The sequence below is a fragment of the Lycium ferocissimum genome, chromosome 11, assembly GCF_029784015.1.
Source record: "Lycium ferocissimum isolate CSIRO_LF1 chromosome 11, AGI_CSIRO_Lferr_CH_V1, whole genome shotgun sequence".
NCBI classification, from domain to species: domain Eukaryota; kingdom Viridiplantae; phylum Streptophyta; class Magnoliopsida; order Solanales; family Solanaceae; genus Lycium; species Lycium ferocissimum.
The window spans coordinates 56,545,539-56,556,287 of NC_081352.1; the positions used below are offsets into that span (position 1 = coordinate 56,545,539).

The 10,749-nt window shown below is 34.9% G+C and overlaps 1 protein-coding gene and 1 long non-coding RNA gene across 2 annotated transcripts; both read right to left on the reverse strand.

The window, feature by feature from the left end:
- Positions 1-2,333, reverse strand: LOC132037538 (uncharacterized). Its single transcript, XR_009409916.1, has 2 exons — positions 1,006-2,333; positions 1-217 (listed from the first exon to the last, which is right to left on the reverse strand). It is a non-coding gene; the product is annotated as an uncharacterized LOC132037538 (long non-coding RNA).
- A 6,265-nt stretch (positions 2,334-8,598) lies between these two features.
- On the reverse strand, positions 8,599-10,536 carry LOC132038512 (F-box protein At5g03100-like). The gene is made up of 2 exons (XM_059429170.1): positions 10,366-10,536; positions 8,599-9,654 (listed from the first exon to the last, which is right to left on the reverse strand). Exon 2 carries the CDS (start codon positions 9,634-9,636, stop codon positions 8,599-8,601), a length of 1,038 nt encoding a protein of 345 aa, XP_059285153.1. The 5' UTR covers positions 9,637-9,654; positions 10,366-10,536.
- Between the last annotated feature and the right edge of the window lie 213 nt (positions 10,537-10,749).

The window sequence follows — 10,749 nt, forward strand, 5'->3', positions numbered from 1 at the left end:
AACTCGTACAAGAGGTTCTAATACTTAATACAACATCTGAAATACTGGATACAAGTCTCAAATACGAAAATAGTAAACTTTCTATGGAATTAGAAATAGACAGATAATCAGAAGAAGAGATCCATGGTTGCATGTCCAGCTAGTGGCTCAACCTAAAATCTCTTGATTAAAGCCTCGGATTAGTCTCGAGGTCGCGAACTGGATCCTGGATCAAACTCTGCACTCAACAAAAGAGCAGCAAGAGTAGTATGGGTATACCACTAGTACTCATAGGCATCATAGGCCGAAAATGATTAGATAATGCATATAAGATGAATAAATTAAAAAGTAAGGCAGAAAAGGCAATCAAGTGCAGTCACAAAACAATTTTCAATTACAGTTTCAGAAGGAGTATGTAACTCATCAATAAATAGTCATGAGTGAATGAATGAATGTAATGCAATGCAGTGCCACATAGGACAACTCTCCACTCTGTACACATATGCTAAGGGCTATGCCTCAAAGTCATAACACATGAGGGACCCGCGAAGTCCATGTACTAATTTTCACATAGGCTATAACTCCCGCTTTCTGGAAAATACTTCGGACGCTATTAATCATACTCGCTCTCCGGAAAATACCTCGGAAGCTATCACTCACTTTCTCAACATCATAATCAGTCATGCATGTAATGGAAGGCATGTCATGCATGGAATCAATTTCAACAACAACGTAAATCATCAAATCAATAGATGTATATCATGGATAAATATCACAAATAAAGTCAATCATATCATCCTTCCCCTTTCCATGAGATAAGTGAGATATCAAGTGACAAGTATAGATTCAGCCAACAACCACAATCATAGCTAACATGGCGACAAGCCCACATAGCAACATCCACACCAAACTAGTGGATTCATCACCACAACCATGCCCGAAGGCCTATCCTGCTTTCCCCCTCAACATCTACAAACTACATAAGATTCTCTAATTGGAGTCTAACAAAAGTAAGCCATAACCTACCTCAAAATTTGAGCAGGAGTCACGAGCAATCAAGCCAATGCCTTCCTCTTGCGGAGAGCCTCTGAACGATCGAAGTCTATCAAATAAGTAATCTACGTTAGCATATGAATATAAGGACACCTGTTACAGTCCACTTTTACGCGGATGTATAAAAGCTACTAAGAGGTTGTGGACTCTATTTGAATTTTCGTTTTATAGAGTCGCCACCTAATCTATTAAGAAAAATTAGGAAACCCTAATTAAAAGGGTTTATCAAACAAGAGAAAAATCCATTTAAAACCAGAGTTTGAGGTAAGGGTTCTGGTGATCCCCTAGGAAATGTTTTAAGCACCCTAATATTAAGGATCCGTAGAATATGGTTGACCTTCGAGTTTCAATGAGTGATTATTGTAATTGCTTTCTTAAAGAGTTTACTTTCTTGTATAAAACTATCATGGCATATCATAATTCCTTTTGTTTGGCAAAAATCCATTCCTTTGAAGGAAAAAAGTTTATCTCTTGAAAATATTATAAAGTTTAAAACAGTCGTATTACTTTCCGAACTAAAAACACACTCAAGGTTTCCCTTGGGTAGAGTTCAACTTAATTTAGTCCCAAGTACTATGTCCAATTTAATCTTTTATAGGTTTTTGAGAAAAATTAAGCATATTAACTTTATACATATGCCATAGGTTTATACAAGTGTATGTTTTTTTAGCAACTTCTTTATATCTTTGTGCAATTTTAAAGGTCAACCATAAACTACTTTCAAACTTTATCTCAAACTGAGGCAAAATTGTACCCCTCCTATTTTTTAGCTTAAGGCTGGACTTTGGCCCCAAAAATTTTTAATAGCCTTAAGTGTCCCAAAAAGTTCTGAAAATCCATTTATAACTAGTGTAAATGAAAATCAGTTTCCATTTCTCGTGTCCAAATCAGTTTACAAATTTTTGTCTTAAGCCCATAAACAGTTTTCCTTTAATAGCCATCTATATATATAACTAGTATATCAAGTATCATTTCCATTTTTTGTTTTCAAAAGGGATTGCCAAATTCATATATATATATATATATATATATATATATATATATATATATATATATATATATATATATATATATATATATATCCTTTTCAGCTTTTTTAAAAATCACTTGTCCCAAAATTCATTTACCAATTACATGCATCGTTTATCTTTTATTAAGTCAAGTTTGAAAATCATTTGACGAAAATCCAAAACTTCTACGCGATATATCCGATTCTAACCATAGGGTTCCAATATTTACATAGCATTCTTTACAATACATATACATAAAATTTAAAGAAAATGAAAGACGAAAAGTTATACTAGTGGGCCTACCAAAGCCTACTAGTTACCATTTTCACTAATGGTTGGGCCTTCTATGCATTTTCAGTCCGAACTCGATGGAATAAAGGTGTTGTTGGGCTTTAAGCCCAACAGTGGTTTCATGCGGATTTGCCCAAGTGGCCTGTGTGATTCCAGTGCGAAACAAAAAAGGGGGAAAAAGAGGGATATGGTTAGGAAGCACTTAGACTTGATAAATAAATTAAAAGAGGTTAAAGGAGAAATATAACCCTATACATAGCATGTATACATTTACATGTGTCCAGCACATTCACTATATATACCAAACCAAACAAACAAGAAGCAAAGCCCAAGACAAAAATAAAGAAACTAAGGATTAGGCCCATGTGAAATATCATCAATAAGCCATAAAGGGGAAAGCCCAATTCAGCGGTAAAAGAGAACAAACAAAAAGAGTCCAAATTTCTAAACAAAAAGGGTCAGGCCCAAATTTCATCAACAATGTTTCTAAGTCTAAATTCTAAAAATATTCCATCGATGTACAAGATATACCATCTTATATATATACCAAGGTATATATAAACTGTATACATCTAATGTATCCTATGTATATCAGGCAGTAAGAGCACAAAACTAAGGAAAAGGTAGGTCAAAGCAATCTTATATCAAACATATATCTAGATACGTGTATGACATGCTATACTTGACATACAATTAACCTATTCATTGAAGAAACTAAAGATTGCTCCTAATACATATCAAATATTACACTGTGGCCTACATTCTGAGGATATTAACTCATGCAAACAGTAAATAAATAAGGCTGTGCATGCTTATTCAAAACTAATGTCATTCAATTGTCACATAGCCTTTTCTCTTCTCCTTTTACCAAAGCCTTGGAGGGTCCCATAGGGGTGTGACTTCAACATGGAGGAACCCCAGTAACCTAGGATCAGTAGTACTAGGCTGAATTGACAAACTCAAAGTCTTTTCTTACCTTTCCCTAGCCCTAGGTAAGTCACATCCTTGCCTTATCATACCCAAGTGACAACCTCTTGACATAATCATTTCACACTTGAATACCTAACTAAACATGCCTAGATTCAATTTGGAAATACAACTATCGAGATTTGGTTTTATTGACACTGGCAGAGGAAGAAAATGCAGACAAAGTGACAAACAGACCTTAGGCTTCTCAGATTTTATAGTTAGCATGATTTATCCCAGTTCATGACAGTAAAGCAAAGACCAAATTGAAATTTTAAATTCTGGAACGGAATACATGTAGCACAGACAGACAAAAGCACATCAACATGAATTCATTCAAGAACAATTAACTCAAGTCACTTGCTTGTAGACAAATATTTTAGCATTTGGAGACTGTGGCAGGATATAGCAAATCAGGCTTTCAGTTGTGCAGGTTAACTTAATAACAAAAGGGGGATGGGGTAAGCATGAGGGTGGACCGGTTGTGCCATAGTAGGTATTCAAATATTATAGGCAGTTCTGGATAGAACTATCTTGTACCAAACATATAGCACACCTCAGAAATCACACTATAACTCAATATACCCATGTGTTTCATACATTCCATTACATAGCTGGGATTAAGCTGCTATGAAAAAACTCCCTACTTGCACACATTCTTTAAATACATCAATCATGCTCAGACAAAAAAAAAACATATTCCAGTGAACAATACACTTAGACTCTTATTTAAATAGAGATATTTGCATCCACATAGCAGTATTGACTAAAAAACCTCAAACCAAACCAACAAACATAGCGAATCACTTAGATGTCTAAGCTTAGAGGGATTAAAAAGGGGTTAAAGGTAGGGGGGTTAATCAAGCTGTACAAAAATGAACTTTCAATCAAAAAATGGACCTATCTTTCCTTCACAAGCACATTTGGCCAAATATTCACACTTAAACAGGATTCATAAACAGGTAGGATAGTAATCTGGGCTTAAGTCCTATAACTGGTTCAATCATTAACCAAAACTAGGCTAGATTCTTACAAGATTTAGTTATATGTTCAACCAAATAACAAGTTTAACTCTTGTTTAAGTCTAAAATGTAGCTAAAGTCTTATAACTTTGTCAAACATGCATATTCACCCCATCCAACTAGTCATTATCTTGAATAAGCCTTAATCTCTAGAGGTTATGCTATTGTGTAGTCAAAAAACTATTTTTTAGGCATGAACATTATTACAGAGGTGTTGCACACTATTATAAACAAGTAAAGATTAACACAGGCTACTAGTCATGTTTAAACTTAAACAACATCATTAATACTCAAATGGATATACTGAAGACTAATCTAGACAGAACAACTTTGTGCTAATACTATAAATCTATTAAACCAAGTCATTAACTAATACATAGGTATTTAGCGGCATTATATTAGGCTAAACAAACAGTTCTTCTATTGTTATCATGCTAATTCAGTTAACTAATCCAGCAACCAAATCATATATTCAAAACAAGCTGATTTGATTCAAGCAAACTTAAATATATGCTACCATTTCAATCAAGCTAAAACAGGCATGCTTACACATTTAATCAAGACATGACAATCTTATATTAAAAATAAAACTAAACTTCAAATACCATACACAATAACCACTAATCAGTAAAAGAAAAAAAAAAAAACACCAATAAATACACTTAAACTAACACTATAACATAAACTTAGCCAAAACAACAAATATTTAACCAAGCAAAGCATAAAATGACTAAAAGTAACCTAAAGTAAGAAGAATTACATTTTGTAGTGGTAGGCAAGATCAAGAATGGAGTATTTTGGGAAGCCCCCTTTTCCTCCGCACCTCACAGCCACAGCCACACAGAAATCACGAAAGATTTCAGCAAAAACAAACTAAATTTAATTTGAAAAGGGTTATGAGCGAATCAAGACCCTAAGTTTACTCGAGTATAGAAGTGTAAAACCAAAGATGGTTCTTCCTGAAATTACCCAAGTATGTAAGTCACGACCCAACCCGCCATGACCGGCACCCATCTAAATCCTAATGGGCTAACCAACATACATACCACCTAATCCATTAAATATGATTTTTATATAAATCAAGCTAAACAATTATTACTCATTTAACAACAAAAGAACAAGTAAATCATGCCATAAATACTGTAGTAAGTGCGGAAGTTCTAACTATTATAATCCCCAAAATCTGAAAGTCATCGTACAGGACTCTAAGCCAAAACATGTCTAAGAGCGAAATCGCCTAATAAATATCCATAATGTCCAGAATAAGAAAAGACATCATAAGAAGAAGATCTTCGGGCGACCTGGCATGAGAAGGAGCTCACCCCAAAATCTGTCAGCAATTATCCTCCATGTCTAACCACTTTGGACCTCATCACAACAGATCACCTTTCATGTCTTTGTCCTTTCCCAACTTCTTTTCACAATCTTAACATGGGGACTATTCTCTCATATGACCAACTGATCCTCCCATGTTTAAACTTGTCTTCAAGATACCAACATATGTACCCTTCCATTACTGAATCTTTGACTTGTCGTTGATACACCTGCATTGTGCAACTATCGTAATAAATCCGGACGATGCTGAAGTATTCCATACCAATCACTACTTGAGTAAACCATCCTTGATATGTCAAACCTACTCAAATGCAGTCTTTAAAACCGCAACACTTATTACTTAGTTACTTCGCCAACCATACGAATTTAAATCGTAGACTCTCTTTCCATCACCCATTATACCATAATGCACTTCTTCGATTTTCGAGCAACTAACCATTGAAAACATGGCAATCATGCAACCCTTCGTACCATCACTCCCATTTCCTAAGGATATCACTAAACTAAAAGTCTGAATCAAAACCCCACTCAACTGAGTCTTCAAGCTATAGCTCCAATTTGAACTTGATCTCGCTTCCTTGTTGAAGTAGTTGATTCTCGAAGCACAACTGGTGAAGGTACGATGGAGCAAATTATGATTCTTCATATTGGATGCAACAGCATGGGTCTCTAGGTGGAGGGGGTACCACTCAAATAAACAATATTTGTGTATAAAACATCATTAGAAGATAAAAATTACACCATCGGCTACTTAATCTAAAAGGTGAGAGGAAACTAAAGGAGTTTCCAGATATCTTGATTTAATCCATACAGGCTTATTAGCACATCTCTTTACCCGGCCTGATTCTCCCTTAATTATTCCAAACCTTTTAAGTATTACTCCTATATGAAGAATCTCCTCTTTAGGGAAAAATTTTGTGAGTGATGGGAGAAAATTTGGATCAAACAATTTTTTTTTTCTTGATGAAATGGTTTCCCATCGAAAATGTTTTTCTTGTCAATGTACACATATATTAACCACTAACTTTAACCCCATTATACAAAGTATGAATTTGAAATTAGTTACTAAGATACATATTATCAATATATATTTGGTAAACTCAGGCTATTTTTCATTGGAGGAGGAACCACGGCCTTTTGAAGCTAAAAGTCTCACAAAAAAAAATTAAAAAAAAAGAAATTATTGAAGTAGCTGATTCTCAAAGCACAACTGGTGAAGGTACAATGGAGCAAATTATGATTCTTCATATTGGATGCAGCAGTATGGGTCTCTAGGTGGAGGAGAGACCACTCAAATAAACAATGCTTGTGTATAAAACATAATTAGAAAATGAAAAATATTCCATCAGCTACTTACTCTAAAGGGTGAGAGAAAAGTTAAAGGAGTTTCCAGATATCTTGATTTAATCCATACAGGGTTATTGGCACATCTCTCGGCCCGACCTGAGTCTACCTGAACCATTCCAAACCTTTGAAGTATTACTCCTATATGAAGAACCTCCTTTTTAGGGGGAATATTTTTGAGTGATGGGAGAATATTTGGATCAAACAATTTTTTTTCTTGATGAAATAGTTTCCCATCGAAAATGTTTTTCTTGTCAATGTACATATATACTAACCGCTAACTTTAACCCCATCATACAAAATATGAATTTGAATTCTGAGACACATATTATCAATATATACTTGGTAAGCTAAGGCTATTATTTTATCTAGCACTTGAGTTGCGCGGAAGTGCTTAAAACACCTCGTGCCAAAAGGTTACCATTTAAATCTTGTCACCCTATCTTCTAAGTGTTTGTCACTTTATCCAATTCAATGTATAACCAAACAAATGTTTTGAAACTTTGTATGGACAAACCGATTAAATCTTGTACATTTTACTAGTTTCTTCATATAACTTTTTTTGTCGTAGAGCAAGTGTGTACCAAAAGCGCGCCAATTAGATCCTTTTTCTTGAAAATATTCACTATGAAATGATCACATTAAAGTAAATTAAAATCTGTCACTTAAATAGGTTGAGAATGGGGGAAAATGACAATGTAAAAAACAGGAAATACTTTCTGACAAGCAGTCAACTCTATCACTCTGCATCCGCGCTAGCTTAGTCTGCCAACTCAGACGGGAAAGAACGGGTATCAACTTATAAGGGGAAGTACAGTAGTTGTTTGAGAATTGCAGCTAAAGTGATTAAGAGATAGAACAAGATTATCACTGATCCTCTTTGTAGAGAGTGCTTAAAACTTGTGAGGGAAATTATATATGTGCATAACATTTTTCATGTTCGAGGGCTCAAAAAGGGAAAGTTGCAGAGACTGGGAACATAAATAAAAGCAGCAATGGAACTAAAGGGAGAGGAAGGAAATTTCTTTCCGGTGTGAGCTTAGAAGAACACAAAGGAAGAGAGAATAACACGTGCTAAAACTGGCAATTGTGGCATTATCACAACGAGTATATATATATATATATATAAGTAGCAGTAGTAGTAGTTTACCAAACACGGAAAGAACAATTAATAAATATTGACATCTGAAGCCTATTAACAAGAGGAGGAACAATCAATAGAGGATGGAAAGGGCGATTTAAATTAAAGGATCATCAACTCGACTCTTTCAGAAACTTTTCCTTCTAGTTGTCGCCAAGCCCGACTTCTTGATCTTCGCTCAAGTTTGGAACTCTTCCTTGAAAATGGTGAATAATTGCAAGGAATAACAATTAATCTCTCAAGCGCTAAACAGTTTTCAAGAAGGTAAGTCATAAGATCAGAATCACTTGAACCCCCAAGATAACCGTTGTATCTGATCACTTTGAGATGTTGATAGGGACATTCTGCCTTGAGCAAAAACATTTGATTTGCAGAGATGCTCGTACCAAGCCATTTGAGCTGCAAAAAGGAAAATAGGAGTTGTTGCATATCATATTATATATTATATGGGGCGAGTTCATTTAAATAAAACACTACTACTACATTTAAAGCTAAAGAATAAACTTAAGTTTGTGCATACCTCGATCTCGAATTTTTGCAGGTTTGGAGATGCATCGAGAAGAGGAGGAATTCCAATTAGGCTACAATCGATAGCGCTCGTAACACTCAACATAAGCTGCTTGAGATTGTTCAATTTTGGAAGAGAATAATAGTCCTCCAGTTGAACAGAATACACTTTAAGTGAAAGCATCACAAGTTGAGTGAATTTAGTTGCAAGTGTAGTAACAAGTCCAGACAAAGACGGAAAGAAGCATGTATCAATATGAACATCAAGAACTGAAGTAACAATATCAAGCTCGAAATTCGTTTCCGTTCCTTCGAAGTTAAAAGAGACAAGATTGACACTCTGATTAATCTTCAGGGAAGATAGCATTTGGCAATACTGTATCTCCAAATGCTTCAACTTGAGGGAAGGACCAATTATATCCAGATGTTGCAATTGGTTAGACTGTTGGATTGACAAGTGTTCGAGAAGGGCACAGCTTGAGAGGAACATCTTGACCACTTGACTATCCACATCAACCCCGCATAAAGTCAGCACTTTGAGATTCTGAAATCCAAACAAGTCCTTCAAATTAAAACAAGCATGATTCTCTCGCCAATAATGACGATAGAACAATTCTATCTTCAGGCTTTCAACTTTTGTTGCTAATGCTAAGTTGAGCCATTTATCAACTTCACATTGAAAACTATCTTGAAAAAGACAAGAGACACTGAATTCTTCTAAATGACAATTAGACTTTGACTTGTGCAAAGCCAAAACATGATTAACCCAATCGATATGTCTCGATGCTTCCTTTCTGCAAAATTCTGTATCTTTACAATCCCATTCCTCTATGGGAATTGGAAGGTTAAAGTTAAGACGTGTGACACGTGTCCAAATATAGCGCCATCGACTTGAAAGACAACTCAGAACCACTGCTTCCCTCAATGTCAACTGAGACAGAATTGACACAAGAAGCTCATCTGGCAATTGGCTAAGCTTGTCCGACATATTGTATTTGTTGCTGATCTACATCAAAAACAACACCAAGACTAAGGTCACAATATACATAGTAGGAGTACCTGCTAAATGAATATTACATCGATCGAAAAAGTTAAAAAGCGAGTGATCTAAACGATTTTAAAACTATATTGTCTATCTCCGAGATTAATTAATCCAAACTGAAATCCAATTAAGTCAAAAGAGATGTGGACATATACTATATTTGTTATTTGTTATGATTGTGAAATCAAGATTGGATTTTGCAGGACATGTCAATAAAGATCTTCAAGGCATTAACTAATTTTGTTCATGCAAAATTAAACCTCAACTATAAATCCACTTGTATCCTGATTAGAAGCAAAAGATAAAATGGTTGACTTCACCGTTGAAATTGAGAGAATGTCACATGATGAAAAGTTTTTGTACCTAACTCTATCGTTAAACCATTTTTGAGACTCCACTAAAAGTTCAATTTTCCCATGTTAAGGCTAAGGGACTCCAATAATTTATACTCAAACGAAAAGTAATTGGTTTTCAACGCCTCTGGAAGTGTTTTATCGCTTCCAGAGGCTTCAGAAGTGTTTTATCGCTTTGGGAGATTACGCGTTTTTTTGCCTGTTTAGCCAAGTCTTTTAGAGGCCAAGAGTGCTTATTTTTTATCGTAACACACAGCGGAAGACAAAAGCAATCCTTGTGTTAAAAATTTATTGACATCACAAAAATGGTGACAAGACAAACCTTGAAGACTCTATGCGTATCCACCGAGGCAATCTTTGCTATCAACGGAACTCACGAACAAACTGGATTAATATTGTGCTGAAACTTTTCTCAAAAATTTCCACTCATTATAAATGGAACAAGAAAACAATTTTCCTGTTAATAATTTTCTCTATTGATTTGGTGTGTGAGTACTACACTTTCAACAAAGTGTTTTCTTTTCATATGACTTATATAATGATTTATTTAGGGTAAAATTTAATTCCTTAGTTAAACATATATGGAAAATTTGTCAATGGTACCATTCTTATTGGAATTCACAAACTGTCGAGCAGCACAAATTCTACGTGCTTTCCTTTTCCTCAATTCCAATCCTTAATCCAATTCTAAATTGGATTCTTGTAA